This window comes from Myotis yumanensis, unplaced genomic scaffold, assembly GCF_028538775.1.
Source record: "Myotis yumanensis isolate MYYU_CA2020_CCGP unplaced genomic scaffold, mMyoYum1.0.hap1 SCAF_1, whole genome shotgun sequence".
Classification (NCBI taxonomy): Eukaryota; Metazoa; Chordata; class Mammalia; order Chiroptera; family Vespertilionidae; genus Myotis; species Myotis yumanensis.
This window is the reverse complement of record NW_027223752.1, coordinates 16,993,577-17,014,033: the sequence shown is the minus strand read 5'-3', so window position 1 is coordinate 17,014,033 and position 20,457 is coordinate 16,993,577. Positions and strand designations below refer to the sequence as shown.

Below are 20,457 nucleotides of genomic sequence, written 5' to 3'. Positions count from 1 at the left end.
CAGAGTGGGCCACTTGAATTAAAAACAGTGAAGTTAAAGGGTAATACACTGCAGCTAACCAGAAACGGAGGCATTCTAATGTAACAAGAAGAACCACACGTGGGTTCTAATCCTGGCTCTGCCACAGAACAGCACCGTGCTTACACAAACGGTTTAATTTCCCCATCGATGCCTCATCTCCCTGTCAACAGAAGGATCAGGCGGAAGGTGGGAAATTCTGTGCTTCTGTGATGCCAACAGAGAGGCCTTGCAGGATTCATGGTGATATGACCGCAAGGCTGGGCTGGGGCAGGACACTCTGAAGGCCCAGCTCCTGGGGCTCAGGCCCGTGTCAGGGAAGCCCTGCTGCACGGAGGAGGCCGGCAGCCTCAGGGACCGAGCCGCCCACCACCGGGGCTGCTGCTCTGCAGAAGGGGACGTGTTTGTGAACCACCCTGGGGTCCAGAGACTCCAGAGGAAGGTAGGGAAGACCAAGAGGTTCCTGTGACAGAAGACTATGGGTGCTGGCCCAGGAGTCCGGCCCACGCTTCCTTCCCAAAACAGAAACATGGCGTTCTAGGTCCTGAAACCTGGAGAAACAGCCTGATAGTCCTGCTTTAGTGGCTCTAAACCACAGACTCTCTGCCCCTTCAACAGGACATGGCAGCGGGCCTTCGCCATCCCTCATAGGATAACGCTGAGTATGGACGGCGGGACCGAAAGAAACTCTAAATTCTTTCAGTGCTGGGAGACCTGAGCACAGCGGACCTGCCATAGAGGGGAAGGTGCGGGCCCAACTAACTGGCCACTGCGCTAGATGCTACAGCTTTCCCCACTCGTGAAAGAGCAAGCTTTCCGTTCTGTGCTTAAGTTACTGCCATTAAATCAACTCACTTCTTGGGAGCAGGATCATAGAACTTGTACTGATCCATGATTTTTTCTTCCAGTTTTTCCTTTTGTCTTTGCAAGGCATTTAATTTGTCTCTGTAAATAGAAAAGAAAGAAAAAACAATTTGGTTTTTTAAAATAAAACATCGGCCCAACCTGGCACCTGGCCCAGAAGGGCCGGCATTTTTCTGGGACTCGGACATCACAGTGCTCATGACGGTCATGATCGCCGAGGGGGAATATGGGGATGGAAGCACGTGACGTGGGTCCGGGAACCTAACACGTAGAGGAGACCTGCTGTAGCACCGAGGATCAGGCTGAACGTCATTTTAGGAGAACAAACCCCCAACCACCTGAAACTCAAGCTCGGAGACCCGGAGGACTTTCCGGCCAGCTCAACTCGGGATGTTGGGCACTCCGGCCCGGCACAGGGCAAGGCTAGCTCCTGCGGGTACAGATGAGCGATACCTTTAGTGGTGGGGAGAGGGCTGCCCTCAGGGAGGTAGATGGGCATTAAGGTTAAAAGAGTCAGTTTAGCCCTAACCGGTTTGGCTCAGTGGATAGAGCGTCAGCCTGCGGACTGAAGGGTCCCAGGTTCGATTCCCGCCAAGGGCACATGCCTGGGTTGAGGGCTCGTTCCCCAGTGGGGAGTGTGCAGGAGGCAGCTGATCGATGTTTTTAACTATCCCTCTCCCTTCCTCTTTGTAGAAAATCAATAAAATATATATATTTTTTAAAAAGTCAGTTTAGCAAAGTCAGACCTCTGACCTCGGCCCGTTCCAATGCTGGGTTTCTGGTAATACTGCCACGGAAGCGAACTCAAAGCCTTCCGGGGGCCGACAGAGAAGATAAGGAGCAAAGCGGGCCTGGAAGGACCAGAGGGAGCGGTGGGGCCTGCGGCACGGCTGAGCGCAGGGTGCCTCGTGGGACTGAACGCAGGCCCTGCACACCGAGCGCTGCTTTAGATGTGGTGGAACTTCTGAACACTTTTCCAGAAGGTTCCAGAAACCCAGGTTGTGAAGCAAAAAATCTCATTTCTGTTGGCAATCAGTTCACATTTTCACAAACACAGAAAGGACCAGAGACACCTCTTAACCCTGGGGCTGCTGGAGGGCACCCCTGCTCACTGGGAGAGGGAGCCTGGCCTTCCTGAAACAGACCGCACAGCATGCTTTGGTTTTCCCTTGTCCCAGAGTGGGGGGACAAGCGCCCTCCACTGGCCGCCAGCTCCTGTCCTGTTCCTCGTGGACTTTGTGGCCCTGACAGCTCAGATCCTGGATTCCTGGCTTGAAAATGAGTCGTCCTCCAATCGAGGCAGCTGCTCAGGCTCCTTCGGCCATGAAGCTGCCGAGGTCCCACCTAACACCAGGGCTTTCCCAAGAGTTTATCATGAAGTGAGGAGCCCATGAAAAGTGATGGCTCGCAAACCGCTAGGCCCTGACCACCCTGCTCTGCTCCCAGTGCCCTTGGCGCTGTTCTTCTAGTCTGTGTTGTTCTCTTCCCACAATCGTGCTGCTGGGCCTTATGCTAGAGCGCTTTCCTGTCTGGCTCTGACCAACCCTCCACTCCAGGCGCACAAACTCACGGAGGGCAGGCACCACCCTCCCAGGACCGGGGAAGACTCCGCTTGGAGCAGGCTCAGCAAGCCTGCCATCTCCCTGGCCTCCTGCAGACCTGTCTAATGCAAAACCATCATCAGATCACCCGCTGGGTACCAGGCCCTGACCCTTCTAGTTGGTACCTGCCCAACCTCTGCTGGTAATTTTTACCCGCTGCGTTACAGAGAGCCAACTTCAGGCCACAGTCATTTCTACCCCAAAACTACAGTGTGGCTTTCCACGTGAACCATCCGGGGTAGGTGCAACCACCTGTAGACGAGCAGAAGAATCCAAGAGAACAGTAAAGCAGCCCCATTACCCAGGGAGCTGGGACAGTGCCCCGGGGTCACTGTGGCCATGTCCCTCTGTCCCACATGGCCAGCCATTCCTGACCACAAGGAAGGACAGTCCCGCAGCACAGCACCGAGGGGGGAAGACCACCCTGGGCCCACAAGATGCATCTCAGGTTACTTGACTTCCAACCACAAGATTTCCAACACCAAGGCTCTTCCTCCCGCCCTCCTTTCTGGCAGCTCCGAGGCCTGTAGACCAGCTTCCCATAAACACTCACTTCCCAGTGAACCCGACTCCTTAGCCGGGCATGGACGCCTTCCCCAGCTGAGCGCCGCCTGCTGCAGCCTTCCCTCCTGCCACTGCCTGCACCTTCCCTGCATCCAGACCACCCGTGCTCCACTGTCACTTCCCCCCACCGGCCAGCCCTGTCCCCATCCGGGTCAGCAGCAGCACCCCAATTCCCACCACCACGCTTCCTTCTAGGCCTCTATGAAGCTCCTCAACGCCTGTCTGCTGTGCACACAGCTCTGCTCACATCCCATCACGCCTACTAGCTCCTGGCCACCAGGTCACTGGTTCTGTGCACCTCGCAGGGCCTACGCCAAAGCCAGGAATGTGTCATGTCGGCAGAGGGAGGACAACCAGGGTGCACCAATGACCCTCTCTCCAGCCTGTTAAGGGAAAACACACAGAAAGGGCTCGGCCCACAATCTCAATTCCTTCCCTAGGCACCACTCTACCGCCATCTTATTTTTAAAACTGAACTGAATTCCAAGAGCAGATTAAGAGCCATCTGGCAGTGGGCAGTATCTTTGAAAAGCCAACCACCCCTACTTGCAGAAATCTAGAACCGTTCCAGGAAAACGAGAGGAGGATGCGCTGGGAAGATGGTCTGACCCCTTGCCCTTGGGACACCAGTGCGCCAGGGGGCTCTCTGCCCAGAATGTCGAGGCCCAGGCGCGGGGCTGGAAGCCAGGGCCCCTTTGTGGACAGGGCAGCCACACCCCTTACATGTACTGCTTCTGTTCCTCGTGGTACTGGTCCTTGTTCTCCATGTTCTGCTCTAGAAGCCTCTGGTTCTGCTCATTCAACATCTGGATCTGGCTCACGAGGTGATGGTTTTCTTCCTCCAAGTTCCCCTTGAGGCGGGAGAGCAGCTAAAACACACACGGACAACGTCTCAGACACCACGGGCCCCTGTGATCCCACTGCGGGGAACCTACTTCCAAAAGAAGAAAAAGGCCACGTGCACAAAGAGGGCCGTTTCAGTATCCAGTGGGAATGACCAACACAGCCAATGCCATGGGGACGGCCAAGTGCACCGTCCAATCAGGCAGCCACTAGCCACGTGTGGCCACTGAGCACTGAAAACGCAGCCGGTCTGAGCTGAGACGTGCTGTAAGTGCCAAGATATACAACAGATTCTGGGGATTTAACAATTTAAAAATATCTCATTAATAAGCTGTCCGGCTGGTGTGGCTCAGTTGGTTGAACATCGTCCCAGGCACCAAAAGGTCACAGGTTTGATTCCTGGTCAGGGCACATGCCTATGTTGCAGGCTCGATCCCCAGGAGGGCGTGCAGGAGGCAACTGATCCACGTTTCTCTCATCAATGTTTCTTCCTCTCTCTCTCTCAAAAAAAAAAAATCAAAAACATTTTTTAAAAATCCCATTAATAAACTTTTTGGGGTTACATGTGCTATTTTAGATATAACAGCTAAATAAAATATGTAACTAAAATTTTCCCACCTGTTTCCTTTTAATTTTTAAAAAATTTTGTATTATGTATGCTGGCCTGCATTATATTCCTATTGGACATCTCTGCTCTAGGCGGGGCTAGCACACTTTTTCTGTAAAAAGCAAGATAGTAAATATTTTAAGTTTTCCAGGCAGGGTGATGGTCTCTGTTGCGGCTATTCAACTCTGTTATTACAGCAGGAAAAAGCAGCCAGAGATAAAATGTACATGCATGGGTGTGGCTGTGTTAAAAAACACACACAAAAAACTTTACTCCTGGACACAGACAGTTAAATGTCATATCATTTTCATTTGTCACCAAATATTATCCTTTTGATTTTTCCCAACCATTAAAAACTGTAAAAGCTATTTTTGGTTCACAGATACATAAAAACAGGTGGGGGACTAGATCTGAATTTCGGGCTAAGGTTGGTCTGCTCCTGCTCTAGAATATCATCCCAGTTGGTGTAGCAGGAAAGTTGCAATGTTGGCTTCACACAAACTGGGTTGCAACCCAGTACTTAAGAGGGATGAGGATGGGAACCCAGCTCACAACATCATTGTGAGAAATAAATGAGAGGACACGGTGAGCCCTGAGCCAAGTGCTCAGCCGTGGGTTCGGAAATGAAATAGGACTTGGCGCCCGGCCAGTGTGGCTCAGTGAGGGGCTGAGCATTGACCTATGAACCAGGTCATGGTTTGATTCCAGGTCAGGGCACATGCCTGGGTTGCGGGCTTGATCCCCAGTGGGGGGTATGCAGGAGGCAGCCGTTCGGTGATTCTCTCTCATCACTGATGTTTCTGTCTCTCCCTTCCTCTCTGAAATGAATAAAAATATATTTAAAAAAACACACACAAAAATACAGGACTTGGCTGTTTCCATGCACCACCCAACCCTGCAAGAAGCAAAGGTCCGGTGAAAGGTGTTTCTAATGCATCCCCTCCCGTCATGGGGTTTGTCCCTTTCAAATGTCCCTGGCTTCCTCTCGGCCTCTGTGTGACACTCACACACGGTCTTTGAGCACAGACGCCAATGAGGACCCATTCCGACCCGGCTGAGCCACGGCTGTCGCCCAGGGCACAGGCGCGGTGTCCTGAGCCACCAGCCCTGGCCTCACCTCGCAGTGGTGGTCCAGCTTGGTCAGCGAGAGGTCCATGCTCTGGTGCTCCTCCTTCAGCTCGTCGTACCGGGCCTGCCAGCGGTTCACCTCCAGCTGCGAGTTGTTCAGCGAGGTTTTCAGCTCCTTGGTGTGTGCGTGCAGCTCCTCGTATTCCCCCTTCAGCTGCTGGTGCAGGAAGCTGACCCTGGAGGGCGAGAGCCACAGGGCCAAGGGATGAGGAGCGCTCCCAGCCTCCGTCCCAGGTGTGCACCTTAATCAAAACCACAACCTCTCTGAGTTTTTTCCATGTGTAAATGAGGGTTGGACAAAATCAGCGGTTTTCAAACTTTGTCTGTTGGGGTTCTATGAGGCTAGCCCAGGTCACTTCTGTGGGCTGGGGGGACAGGACAGGCAGGCGCGGACGCCACTTCAACAGAGCATCCCTGCGGAAGTCCTTTCTGTGTAAGGCTTTGGCAGACCTGCCGACTTGGAAAAAAGGGTTCTATTAAAACTCTTTTAAAAAACATTCAGAACATTTTTGCTGGACACCGACAGTTAAAACTCTACGTCTATGCCCAGCTCTTCTTCCAATTCCAAGCCCCTTTCTAATTTCAACTCCTGAGATAAATAAAATATGAGATTCTGAGTATGATGTAAATCCACTGAAATCATCATCATCATCATCTTATCATCATAATTACCCAACTGGGTTTCCTGGGGGACGATTTATACTAGAAAGCTCACATGACCAGAGGCTCATGGACTCAATTTGAACACAGATGTGTCCAGTTTGGCTCACACAGTTTTTTTGTAAATTAATTAGTTTATCAACATTTAAAAAATTTTAAGTTTCACATCAACATTTCGATATCTAGCTTCTTGGGAGGTGGGGAGAGGGGGGGAAGGTGGGGGGAGTGGGGGGAAGGTGGGGAGCATAAATGAAAGAATGACCTGGCAGCCCGGCCTGCCTCCCAGCTGACAGCCCTCAGAGGGTGTGTGTCTCCCACCAGGGTCTGCTCTAACGCGGACACTCCTTCCCCACCGGCTGGACCTGCCTGGCCACTGGAGGCACCTGAGTTTGTAGCCCCCAATACTTATTAAAACAAGGCTGTGGGAAGGAAGGCTTCATATATGGCCGTGCCTGTGGGTTGAGACAAGACCTGGATTTGAATCCTGCCACTAACTAGGAGCATGAACTTGAGCAAGTTATTTAATCTCTCTGAGCCTCTTTCCTCATCTGTGTTTTTTTTAAAGAGGGATAATAATAATGCAGTTAATTCTCATGGTTCACGGTATAATGTCCTATCAAACCACCGAGAACACTCATTTAGTGGATACTAAAACTGTCCCCGCCGGTTCCTGTGAGTCTCAAATGCCGCTCCTTTATTCCCCATGAGGCTCAGCGCAGACTTGCCCTTGGGGACACTAGACAGCACTGCAGCACTCCACTTAGGGGCCATTTCAAACAGCGACATCGCCACCAAAAAGCATAAAAATAGAACTCCATGGCACTCAATGGGCCACAGAGGGACACTGGTTTGCAGTGTGAGAGCTGAAACAAGGCAGCAGCCAAAGGTCTTGTTCAGCCTCCCCTGCAATGTGCCCATCGGCGACTCCAGTATCTCCCACTCTGGGCAGGCCCATGAAAGGCTACGGCTACCGATTTGGGGGTTCAAGTGCATTTCAGCCAGCAGGTGAATTCACCAAGAGGGAATGCGTGAATGCCGAGGACCGAGCGCCTCTCCCTCACGGGGTGGCTGGTGTCAGAGGATGAAGGGGCCCTCGCCCGATACAATCATCACCATCATCAAGGTGGGAGGGGAGGTCACCAAGCCTAGACAATGCAGCACCCCAGTGTCGCGAGTCCTCCCCTCCCAGCCACCAGCTGGCGTGCCTTTACCTTGTGACCGTCCAGCTGTGACCATGACAGGGTTGTTAAAATACACCATCACCGGGAGACTCGCTTGAGCTTAGCTCAGTGGGTGCTGAGTGAGTTGCTCTGAATGAAACCTGGCAGAGGCCGCTGCAGGGGGCAGAGGCGGTTACCTGTCTAGCTCTCCCCGCAGCCTCTGGTTCTCGCTGGTGGCAATGGCGTTGGTCTTCTGCTCCTGCTGCAGGGCCTCCCGCTCGGTGGTCAATACCTTCTCCAGCTCCTCCAGCTCCGCCTTGTGCTTCAGCAGGTCCTCGTGCCTGAGAAGTTAAACACACCTGCTAGGAACGGAGACCCCAGGAGACGGCACAGCCTCCGTGAGCGGCTTCTCTCTGCAGAGCTGAAGGCGGCGGGGATGGGCAGGGAGCGGGGTCAGACAGAGAACGGGAGGATGGCAGATGGGACACATACTGGGCCAGCGCTGAGGGTCTCCTCCGGTCCCCCTCCTTCCACCTGACGTGTCTCTAGGGTCCCTTCCAGTCCCTGTCAAAGCAGCCTCCCTCCGTTACCCCACTGGGAACCATGATCATATATTCAAAAGTTTCCAAAATTAAAAAAAAAAGCCCAGACTCTGAAACTTTGACAGGGAAGAAAAGGCCTGGAAGCTGGCAAGGCAGGTGCCTGTACATCAGCAGCTGTGGTGAACGTCCCCTCCTTGTTCTTGGTGGGAGAGAAGAGGAAGAGGGGGCAGGAGTCCCCAGGGGAGCAGGGACCCCAATGCTGACACATGGTTTCCCTGAGCTGGGATCAGCTGGGCACACCCTTCTCCCCTCGGGGACCCTCCCGCCCCTCAGCCTCCAGCTGCACCAACCCCACATCGCTGAGGGGGACGTTCCATTCACTTCTCTTCCTGTGAAGCAGCGGGTCCAGGGGAACCACGAGGGGCCAGAGTGAAGGGGGACTGAGCCTGGGGGAGCCCGGCACGCACCTCTCCCCGAGGGCCTTGTGCTCCAGCTCCAGGGACCGATGCAGCGTCTTCAGGCGGCTGTGCTGGCCGATGAGGGCCTCGTGCTCCACAGACAGGTGCTCGTGGAGTGCGCCCAGGCGCGCGTGGTCCTGCAGCAGGGCCTCATGGGCTGCCGCCAGCTGCTCCTGCTGCTTCTGCAGGTTCTCATGCTCGCTCTCCTTGGCCGCCTGCTGGTTCTGGAGCAGCGTGTACTGCGCGGTGAGCGAGGCGCTCTGGGAGCTCAGGGTGGAGTTTTCCACCTGCCGGGACGGAGGAGGTGATGATGCTTCACCGGGCGCAGACCCCAGGGAGCCACAGACTCCCCATCCCCGCACCCCCGCACGCAGTGAGGGGCCAAGAGCAGGGCAAGTGCAGACACCAAAAGAGCAGGGACCCTCGGGGCAGGCAAACCCCAGCCATGCTGAGGACAGTTCTACCAGCACGTAAGGAACTGCACTGGGAAGGGCCCAGCCCCCCTTCTCCTTGTGGCTCGGCCCCCAGCCCTCCTCCTGGTGACCGGCCACCAAGGTCCCTGCAGGGATTCTCAGCGAGTTCTGCAGGTGCTTCCCCTCCGGGCTCTGCCTGAGGGGATGTCCGGCAGACACGGACCATCACATGGTGCTAAACTGAGTCTGGGCCCCTCCCCACACACGTGACCTTCTTTGGGCCAATCATGCCCTTTCTCTGGATAAGCACCTTGGGTGCCCTCCTGGACGACTGTTAAAAGCCTATTAGAAGTTAAATACATAGACAATCAGAAAATCTGAACAACACGACCAACCAATTTAACCTGCTATTTACAGAACCACCCAACATCCAAAACTATCAGGAAAATGAAGAGGAAGAAGCCCGTCCTAACTCATTCTGAGGCCAGAATTACCCTGATGTCAAAGCCAGACAAAGACAGGACAACAGCAACAAGACAACAAAAACGAAATACCAACTAAGACCCCATTTTATTTTAACAGAACAAATCCCAATCTCCTTGCCAAATGGCTTTCTGTTTACTTTCCCTGACCCCCGAGTTACATATTTTCAAACACTTTTCTCGGGCACGGCATTAATAAACGATCACACGTGTTCCCACATCTGTTAACTATAAACCAACGCCCTAACCCAGGGGCCCTCAAACTACGGCCCGCGGGCCACATGCAAATACAAATATTGTATTTGTTCCCGTTTTGTTTTTTTACTTCAAAATAAGATATGTGCAGTGTGCATAGGAATTTGTTCATAGTTTTTTTTTAGACTATAGTCCGGCCCTCCAACGGTCTGAGGGACAGTGAACTGGCCCCCCATTTAAAAAGTTTGAGGACCCCTGCCCTAACCTGTGTGGCCCAGTTCTGCTCGATGCTCTCGCCAGCCCAGGAGCCCCTTCACACCCGACTTCCCTGGTGGAGGTGAAAGACCCACAGTAGCTTTGAAAAGGCTCTGCCGGGCCCGACAGCAAAGAAGCCTGGTCAACTCTTGAGCCAAACTGAGTCGACCCCAGAGACTCTTTTCCAAGTCATCCCTAAGCACGTTTCCAGGAGGAGACTGGGAAACAGACGAGGCCCCAGCCATATGCTCCCTCACGGAACCCGGCTCACCAACCATCGCCACCGCCAAAGACCCTGAGGCGAGGCACCAGTTTCCAACGAGCCTGTTCCCAAGAGGACGCACGGAACCCCAACGCCCCGTGCTCGGCCCTGCGCATCACCTGCAGCTTGGCCGTCTGGGTCTGCAGCGTGGTGTTGTGCTCCTGCAGGAAGGCGCTCTGCTTCTGCAGCGTCAGGATCTGGCTGCTGAAGGCCACGTTCTGGGTCTCCAGGTGCTGCAGCTGGTCCCTGAGCAGCTGCTTCTCGGCCTGCAGAGCCGCGTTCTAGGGGGAAGAACGAGGCCGTCAGACACCCCCTGGCAAACGGCACACGTACTTGAGTTGTAAGGAACCCTCCGAAGGGGATGCTTTGGGGCCAAAGTCAGCGTCCTCCAGGTGAGAGGCTGTTCTCTCTTGGAAAAACAATCCACAGAACTGGGAAAAAACACACCAAGTTTTGGGGGGGATTCTGCTGGAACTGGGGTGCATGAGTGTGAGGCAGAGGCAGTGCGGCCTTGCTCTTAATGCTTTTCTTAGTTTCCTGGTGAACACCTGCGAGTGCGTCTCGGTGAGCTGCTCGCGCAGGATGTGAGGCCAAGCCCGCGGCCAATGAGGTGGCTCGTGCTCCAGGAGGCTGACCAAGACCTCCCATCTGCCACCACCTGGCCAGGAGCCAGGGCCCGGGGGTCGCCAGGCTCCATGGGCTACCTCACTAGCATGGGCCCTTGGTCAGGCCTCAGACTGTCTCAGCTTTCTTGCCGTCAGGTGGTGAAAACCATCACTATCCGCTTCATACAACAACTGGGAGGGTGCAATAAAATCGGATCCACACATACACTAGCTGACTTTTTTCTGTGAAGGGCCAGATAGTAAATATTTTGGGTGCCAGCCCTGTGGTCTCTCCCCCACCACTTAGCCCCGCCCACACGACAGGTAAACCAAGGGGTGTCTGTTCCAGTAAAACCTCCTCACAGGAGCAGGCGCCAGGCCTGGCTTGCCGACCCCGGCACAGAGCATCGACACAGCAGGATGGAGAGTCCGGCATATGAGCCGCCGGCCAGGTCTGATGGGCAGGGGAGGGCAGGTCAGCAAGGGGAAATGTGACCGCGCCCTTACGTGAGGAACGCTGAAGGAACCCAGAGCTCCCAGGACACATCAAGAAGAGTCCAGCTAGACCGGGGTAGGTCAGCAGATTCTACATCCGCTGTGCTTTCCCGTGAGGTGTGTCACCAGGATGAGGAGTGGGATGGCCTGCGAGATGGGGCGGGGCAGCGACTCACGTTCCGCTCCAGCTCGATGGCCCGGTCCTTCACCCGGAGCAGCTCCATGGTGGCCTCCTTGTGGCTCGGCCCCCAGCCCTCCTTCTCCTGGTGACCGGCTGCCGAGGTCCCCGCAGGGTGTCTCAGCAAGTTCTGCAGGTGCTTCCCCTCCTGGCTCTGCCTGAGGAGCTCGCTCTCCTTCAGCTGCGGGCACAGGAGCACAGAAGCAGATGTGGGGTGGGAAGAGGCCGGCGCAGCCAGGGATCAGCCCCACACACACCCACCCTCCCCCGCAGCGGCTGGACAAGGGGACACCCTGCAGGAGCTCTGGTGTAGATGCACACCCACTCTGTCCTGCTCTCCTTCCTCCAAGGATGACAGGAAGGGCAGGCGCCTGGGACCCCATCCTGCCCCAGCCTGACTTTAGCCACACGACAGGCACGTCTCCTCACTCCCTGAGCCTCGGCGGTCCGCTCCCTAAGACGGAGGTGCGCTGGGAGAAGAGGGACCGAGTGATGTCAGAAAGCCCCTATCGGCTCTAGAATCACTTTTTTCTAGATTCCTTATCCAATCACGCAACCAAGAAACGTGCCTGTGTGCATGTGTGCGGAGAGCACTGTGTGGAGAACACATGTATGGACAGCACGCATGTGGACAGCACGTGTGCGCCAGGAGCAGACTTGCATGTCCTTACATGCCTCTGTGCACCTGTGTGTCCCATCGAGGGTGCCCATGAGACTGTCTGGGGCCCCACGCCCGTTCCAGTAGGTTCTCACCAGGGTCCCCAGATCTCGCCTCCTCTCCCCCCAAACCTGATTCACTCTCTGGTTGTCCAGCCCTGACGGCATGATCCGAAATAGCTCCCTCGGACCCTGCGGCTCACCCACACCTGCTCCATGAGGCGGGTGCCCAGGCTGCCCCTCTGCTGCCTGGGCGAGGCACCGGGAGGGGAGGGGCGAGGCAGGGACCTTCCGGCGGGACCCAGCACCGTCCCCGGCGGCAGCTCTTACCACCTGGAGCTCCTTCTGCAGCTCGCGGGTCAGGCTGGCCTTCTCTTCCACCTGAGCCTCCAGGAACACGATCTTTTCTTCTTTCAAGGCCAGTGTCGTCTTTAATGCCAATTCATTCCTGCCCTCCAAGATCTTGTATTTTCTGAAGAATACAAAGACGCAATAGTACCATTTGTCTGCCTTTCCACCCACAAGCTCCCGACCTCCCAGCTGCCACACACCCCTCCCCGATCAGGCAGGTTTCCTCGGCGCCGGGCAGCATGCGGCCCAGACCATCCCGCCAGAGCCCACCCGGGACTTGCTGTCAACACGCCTGCAACACCGTCACACATCACTGGGCAGTTGTATAACCATCGCCACAGGGAAGAGTCATCATGGGCTTTTCACAGAAGAGGAGGAAACTGAGCCTCAGAGAGGTTAGGCCAGCGGTTCTCAACCTGTGGGTTGCGACCCCTTTGGCGGTCGAACGACCCTTTCACAGGGGTCGCCTAAGACCATCCTGCATATCAGATATTTATATTACGATTCAGAACAGTAGCAACATTACAGTTATAAAGTAGCAACGAAAATAATTTTATGGTTGGGTCACAACATGAGGAACTGTATTTAAAGGGCCAGAAAGCTGAGAACCACTGGGTTAGGCCATGTGCCCAAGGTCACCATGCCCAAGGTCACCGTGCTATTATCTAGGACGTGGATGTCGTCAGTTACAAGTCCAGCAAAAAATCCAAGACATTGGAGTCCCTTGAAAAATGAGATCATGTAGGAAAGCAATGCAGGAAAAGGCTGCAATAAGTTTGTTTTTTTTTTTAATTAAAGGGCTGGGGTGTTGGAGAGGGATAAATACTAGTAGGTGGGACAGAGGACTGTTACGCAGTGAAAACAGTATGTATACTACAACGATGGACACGTCATCATCCATCTCTCTAAGCCCACACGAGGCTCACCAGGAGTGGTCGCTAATTAAACTACGGCCGTGTCAGTGCAGGTCCATCAGGTAACAAGTGGGCCACCATGGTGGGTGCTGGTGATGGTGGGGGGGGGAGGGGGTTGCACCGACGGCGGGGAGCAGGGGGCATATGGGAAATCTCCATACCTTCCCCTCGATTTTGCTGTGAACCTGAAACTACTCTAAAATAAAATCGTCTATTAAAACAGCAAAAGTAGCCTTTTTATGGACAAAAGAGTGTCCGTCCTCTCCTCCTTGGGAACCTCCAGGAAGAGGACCTAGATGTGAAGGACGACAGGCCCTGGGCTGTGAAGGCGGAGCAGAGCTTGGAGCTGGGGCGGGGCGCACGGCTGCGGAGCCTGCAGACCTCCCGGGGAGGGGCCTCACCTGTCGCCGTCGCTGTTGTCGTCCTGCAGCAGCAGCTCCTTGCAGAGGCCGACCTTCTCCAGCTCCTGGCCCAGTTTGTCCAGCTCGCTGGTCAGCCGCTGACTCTTCAGCTTCTCCAGCACCAGCTCCTGGAGAACAGGGAGGGGACGAGCATGGGCCGGGAGCGCATGGCCCTTCGGAAGGCTGAGCCAGTGCCTTCCCAAGTCACCGAGGCTGGGCAGGCGGTTGATGGGGACGGGTGAACCCCTCTTCCACAGAGAAGGGTGAACACACCCCTGCAGCCAGTGCAGACGACCGGGCCACACGGCCGTGCGCCAGGATGGATCCACTGAGCTCCAGGCACAAACGTGCGTTGGAAATACCGTTACGTCGATCTGATTAGTAGGTTCACATCCTAATGATCTCCTCTAGGGAGGACTGTCATTAAATGCTCGTTGCAGAGAATTCGGAACAAACACCAAGTCCGAAAAGGAGGAAGATTTCATTTTAATTTCTGGTTTTGATTGACTTTTCAAAAGTGGGTGCTGCTCTCACTGAGGTGGTTGGCGTAGCTAGTCCACCTGCTCCCACAACTCTTTGTAGCTCTCCAGTAGCTACAACTTTCTACCTGCATGCATGCCTACCCGCTCCAAACCCGCAGGCTCGGACCACCTGTGTGACAGAGAACGGTGCTCCCCAGACATCCCACTGGCAAATCTCAGCCACCCTGCAGTTAGGTGAAGCCAAGTGACCGGTTCCAGCCGATGGGCTGTGTGTGGAATAACCTGGGTCACGTCCCAGCTGCAGCTGAGAAGAGCTGGTGTGTAACCTGCCAGCGGCCTTGGCAACTGCCCAAACATTGTGTTGAGATGGTGGCACCGTAAGATCAAAGCGGCTGAGTCCTAGTACAGGTGACAGGCTTCCAGGAGAGTCACCTGGACTCTTGTGAGTGAGAAGTAAGCCTGGATGTGGCGGTCCACTGCGATTCTGGGGCTACCTGTTACTGCAGCAAAACCTAACCCATGCTCACAGAGGCAGGGACTATGGGTTGCAGCTGCAAGGATTGTACTCTTGCGAACATGAGACCCGTGCTCACCACATCTATTTCCCTTTCTTCCTGGAACACACTTCCCAGCCTCCCTTGTCGCTAGGTTCAGCCGTGTGGCCGGGTTCTGCCCCGTGAAGGGTGGTCTTTCTCACTCACTCTCTTTCTCCTCTACTGGTCACATGCCAAGGAGCCAGGAGAGGACTCCACCAGGGGATGGCCGAGCCCCAGGATGGAAGCCTGGTGCCCCAGGCGCTGCACTCAGGGCCACTTGGGAACAGCCACACTGAACTCTGACACGCTTGAGGCTCAGCTTCCATGTCGGGCCATTCGGATGAAACTGCACCAGAACAGTATTCCCTCCAACACGCTGCAGAAACGCCCAGGTGGCCCAGGCCGAAGGTTCCGGGGAAGCACGCCACCCATTTACCAAGAAACTGTAAGACAACCCACACCCTTTGGTCCTGTAATTATACTCGTAGGCTAATCCTAAGGAAAAAATATCTCTGTGAAGGTGTACATGTCCAGTGTTCCTTAACATAGTGGAGGCCCCCCGCCCCCAGGCCAGAGCTGCCCGGAGGGTAGAGATGTGCCAGGAAGATGTCCCCAGCACTATGGGGGGGATGACTCCACGCAGGAAACCAGGACGGCTGACGTCCAAGCGCTCACCCCACAGCCCCCGGCCCTGGGTTCTCCTCACACAGCTCCCGGCCACTCGGCCCTCCCTCGGCCGGAGCCCTGGTTAAGGGAGAGGAGACACACAAGTAAAAAGTAGAAGGAGAAGGAGATGGCTGAGAACTGAACGGGGGCATGAAAGTGTGGAGGAGAATTCAAACATCTTAAAAGACGGAGAGCAAGGGATCAAGATGAGGACGTGCCGACTTAAAAACCATTGGTACATCCACACCACGGAATACTACTCGGTCACAGAAAGGAGGAAACTGTACCCTTTGCGACAGCACGCCTGGGCCTGGAGAGCATTATCCTCAGTGAAATAAGCCAGTCAGAGAGAGACAGGTGCCGTATGATTTCACTCATATGTGGAATTTCATGAGCAAATAGAACTACCAAGCAAAACAGAGACGAACTCATGCATAGAAAGCTGGCAGGCAGCTCTGCTGGGGGGTGGGTGTTCGGGAAGTGGTGGAGGGATTGAGCAAATCAGAGAAGAAAAAAGCGAGAACAAATGGACATGAGAGAACAGTGTGGTGATTGTGGGAGGGTGGTGGGAGGAGGGGAAAGAGGGCATAACGGGGATAAATAGTTGATGAAAAAATAAATTAAATAGAAAAAATAGGAAACAGCCCAAATGCCAAAAAAATAATTACAGTAAATTATATGTGGCTTAAAGCCTATTTAATGTAACGCAAAAAAGCCCTAACAAATACAATAGGGTTAGGATGCAGAGAGTAGGTGTCCTGTGTGTGTGTGCGCGTGCGTGCGTGTGCACGTGTGCACGGATATGCACGGGAGGAATGCTGGAATAACTATAGTCCGTGGTTATCTCCGGGCAGTGAGAGAACAGCCGAGTTTCACCCGGTTCTTCTTACCTTTCGGCTCTACCCTGTTTAGAACCAAGGAAGACATCGAAGGAGCACACACAGTCCCGGTTCTGTCTGGAAGCACACCCCTCGTGGCACACCTGTGCGGCTCTGGACAAAGACGTCAACCCCGCGTCCCCCTGCCTGCACCCCGCTCACCTCTCCCAGGGTCGTCAGCGTCCTGGTGTGCATGGTGACTTGCTTGGTGAGGTCCCTGTTGTCCTTCTCCAGCTCCTTCAGCTTGGTGGCCGCGTCCCTGCAGCGCGCCAGCTCCTTGTCCAGGGTGCGGCTCTCCTTCTCGGCGGCGGACAGCTTGGTGGTGATGTCGTCCAGGACCGTGTCCTTGAACTCCACCTGCTGCCACAGCCGGTTCACCTCCTTCTCCAGCAGCTTCTTGTCTTTTTCCAGCTGGGCCACCTCCTGCTGCAGGGCCTCCTTGTCCTTCTCGGACATCTCCAGCTGCTTGCTGGCCAGCCGCTGGGCCTCCAGGTCCCGCTGCAGGGCCTGGTTTTGCGCCTCCAGCTCCCCCCGCTCCCGCTCCAGGGCCTGCTGCAGCCGCAGGTTCTCGGCACTCACGCTCTGGTAGCTGAGCTCCAGGCGCTCCGACTTCTTGCTCTGGGCGCTCAGCAGCTCCACGTTTTTCCTCAGCTCCTCCTTCTCCCGCTCAAGCTCCTGGTTCTCCCGCTCGATCTGAGCCATCTTGGCGCCCGTGAACCGCATGGCCTCCACCATCCGGCGCAGCTCCCGGTTCTCCTCGTCCAGCTGCTTGTTGTCCCGCTCCAGGCCTGCCAGCTGCACCGACACGTTCTGCAGGGTGTCCAGAGACTTCTGCAGCTGGCGGTTCTCCAGTGACAGGCCCTGGCTCTCGCGCTCCAGGGCGTCGACCTTCTCGGTGGCCGTTGTCAGGGAGGTGACCTCCCTGGCCAGCCTCTCGTTCTCCTTCTCCAGCCGCTGCATCTCCTTCTCCAGCCCCTCCGCCCGCGCCACCTTCTCCTTCGCCTGCTCCAGGTCCCGGTGCAGCTGCTGCCGCTCGGACTCCAGCGTGCTGAGCTTGCTGCTGGTCTCCGTCACCGTCTGGTGGAGGACTCTGTTCTCCTTCTCCATGTCCTGCACGCGGACCTCACTGCTGACCTCTGACCTCTCACTCAGCGTCTGCACCGTTTGGTTGAGATGATCCTTTTCTTGCTCGAGATCCTTGATCTACAGGAAAACACAATGGAAATGACACAGGTGGCTGCACGAACGTATTTCGGTGATTTGGTCCAAACCGGGGGACTAAAGAGTAGGCCTGGAAAGACACCCCACCATGGACCCAAAGGAAGTCATAACGTTTCCCAGAGGCCTGATACGGACACAAGGTGAAGGGCACAGAGATCCCCGAGACAGTTCAAGTCAAAACACATTCACAGCAGCCAGATGACTCAGAAACAGAAACGACATCTCTTCTTCCTTAAAACAATGGAAGTGATTTCCTTGATGCTTTTTATCCTGGTCCACAGGGGCCCGACGAGCTGGCCGCCCACCCCAGTGGCTGCTCCTCACGCCACACTCCCCCTGCAGACATCGCACGTTATCTTCCCTCTGCCTTGAATATTCACCTGCCTCCACCCTCCGGCCGTCAGCATCACTGGCTCCTTCTCATCCTCCCGGGCTCAGTGCGAGTGCCAGCTCCTCAGAGAAGCCCCGCACCACGATTCTAAATGCCCTGCACTTAGTAAGACTTTCCCTGGACCCACGTGTATTCCCTCAATAGCACACGTCTGAAGTCACCTGGCTGGTCACTTATCATTCTGCCTTCTAAACTATAAGCCATACAAGAGAGGGGGCCCTGGCCTGTCTCTTCACTGTACATAGCACTATCCCAACCCCACTCTTTTGCTCTACTAGAGAAGCTGAAAAATTCAAGTATTTGATTCCCAGCCTCCCTTGCAGCTAGGGGTAGTCACATGTTGGGTCTACCCCTAGAGGGTAGCCCTGGGGAGGCCTTCCCTCTGTCTCTTCACCCGCCACCTTCTTCCTGCCCACTTCTTGGGGAGACACAACAGCCACTGACAATGCTGGCAGAGCGGGAAGAAGGAAGCCCGGCCTCTGGGTGGCATCACTGAGCCGCTGCCCCAGCGCTGGGCTGCCTTCCTTGCTGTAGTGCCAGGCGAATCCACCCTGGAGGTTTGCCAGGGTTCTCAGGGTGACGCTGGACATTTGGAGCGGGATCATTCCTTGTCCTGCGGGGCTGTCCCAGGGGCTGCAGGACACTGAGCAGCATCCCTGGCCTCACCGCACCACAGCCAGGAGCACCTTCCCTCTCCTCCCCCAAGTCCTGTCAATCAAAAACAAGATGGCCAGTGTCCCTGGGAGGCAATACCTGTCCCCATCCCCCTGCTGCAGCTGAGGATTGCTGGTCTGAGCTGCAGGTGAACGAGGAAACTGGTCACCCAGGAATCACTGATCAATGACCAGGACACGGCTGTGATCCTGGACACTCCCCCTTGCCGGCAGGGGCGCCAGGGGAGGCCTGCGCTCTGGAGGCCCTACCTGCCTGGCTTTGTCCGCCTTCAGGGTCTCCATGTCACTGTGCAGCTGTTCATTCTCTTTGATCAGCTCCTCACTGAGGGTCTCCAAGTCCTGGTTGCTCTGCTTTTCCTTCTGCAGCTGGATCTGCAACTTTTCAATCTGCAGAGCCGAAGACCCAGCCGTGCAAAGGTCAGTTTCAGGAAGTGAACTGTGTTTTACAGCAGACCCGAACCCTGTCACCCCACAGAACACTGTAATTCTCAAGGAAAAGCCCTCCTGACCACTTCCTGGGGAGACACAACAGCCACTGCCAAGACTGGCAGGGCGGGAAGAGGGAAGCCTGGCTCCAGATGGCATCCCTGAGCCGCTGCCCAGGTCAGGCCTGGCTGTGCAGTGAGCTCCCCACACCCTTGACCATCACCTCTCAGCCCATGGCATGCACTTCCAGCTCATGGTAGAGAAAAAGGTCATGGGCACCAATCGGTCAGCTTCCCTCCCAGCTCACCCCTGTTCACTCTCACTGCTTCCGTCTTAGGCCTTGTCCACTACTATCCTGAGTGTCAGGCGACATGCCTGGGGCCAGCAGACTCCACTGCTGGATGTCCCACAGGGACTTCATCCAGTTGGTGACATTCCTATTCACCCAGCTGCTCAGAGAGGTCCTCTGCCATCTCCCTCCCTCCTTTCACCCTCCAAATAAATGTGTCACCAAGGCCTGTCCTTGTCCCCCATACGGCTCCCCTCCACCCCCCACTGCCTGCCCCAGGCCAGACCACCTTCCGTCCTGCCTGGACGATGACCCAATCAGTGGCCCAACACAGAGCTCTTCTGCAGGGCCCACCAAGCCCACTCTCTAAACACGGACTGCCTGAACCCGCACATCTCACGCTCTGTGCCTGACACCTGAACACCATGATGGACGCAGATGCAGGCTCAGTACCTAGGGCGGGACCTGAGGTGGGGCTCCCAGGCCAGGCCCCTGCTGCTGTCCCTTCCCACTGACGCCAAACTCAGGAGGGGGAAAGGGTTGCTCCCTGCTAACGATGTGACCACGAGCGGGTGTCCCTAACTGACAGGGCAGCAAGCAGCAGGCATGGTCACCAGCTCTGTCAGGGGGAGTGCTCAGCACACACCTGGCAGGTGGCAGGTACGACAACCACCGCTGACCCCTGTGAGAGCGCCAGCGCCACCTCCCCCCGAGCTTCTGACAGGCAGGGCTGGCGCCCAAGAATCTGCATTTGGACTTGTGACCCTGATGCTGCCGGTTTGGGGTGGCTGCTCTAAAACTAACACAGTGGATCTCCATGATCAAAGACCAGGTGGTTCTCAGAGCTCCTACAGACCCTGGACCCCAGGTCCCCCACTGGACCCTCTCGGGGGAGGACCCTCAGATGCCCAGTGACCCAGTGAGTAGCCAGGACCGAGAGCCTGCTCGACTGGCCTGTCTGGGGCGCAGCCTGGCACAGGTGGGTCTGCAAAGCTCCCGGAAGGATCGCTGCTCTAATGCGGGCTCTGCCTATTTCTCCCGGGGTGAGGGACCCCTGCCTTTATCTCATAGGTGTGGGCACTGTCTCAATACTCCTCCAGAAGCAGGAGCCAGGCGAGCTTCTTCTCCATGGGGGTCGGGCACGGTGGGGCTCATAGTCATGTCCTCACATCACCGTCAGCACACCATGCCCCCGCCCCCCAACATGGAGACCTGAGCACGGGGCCAATAGCCAGTTGCTC

The 20,457-nt window shown here is 55.7% G+C and overlaps 1 protein-coding gene across 2 annotated transcripts in view; it reads right to left on the bottom strand.

The window, feature by feature from the left end:
• LOC139010408 (protein Daple-like) overlaps positions 1-20,457 on the bottom strand; it is a 106,585-nt gene that overhangs the window by 19,211 nt on the left and 66,917 nt on the right. For both annotated transcript variants that reach the window (XM_070414820.1, XM_070414829.1), the window contains 11 exons: positions 18,751-18,888; positions 16,378-17,418; positions 13,654-13,781; positions 12,318-12,459; positions 11,329-11,511; positions 10,172-10,333; positions 8,455-8,732; positions 7,643-7,786; positions 5,615-5,801; positions 3,771-3,916; positions 874-963 (listed from right to left, as the gene is read on the bottom strand). In XM_070414820.1, coding sequence (XP_070270921.1) covers positions 874-963; positions 3,771-3,916; positions 5,615-5,801; positions 7,643-7,786; positions 8,455-8,732; positions 10,172-10,333; positions 11,329-11,511; positions 12,318-12,459; positions 13,654-13,781; positions 16,378-17,418; positions 18,751-18,888 — 2,639 coding nt within the window. The remainder of the gene's footprint in view (positions 1-873; positions 964-3,770; positions 3,917-5,614; positions 5,802-7,642; positions 7,787-8,454; positions 8,733-10,171; positions 10,334-11,328; positions 11,512-12,317; positions 12,460-13,653; positions 13,782-16,377; positions 17,419-18,750; positions 18,889-20,457) is intronic.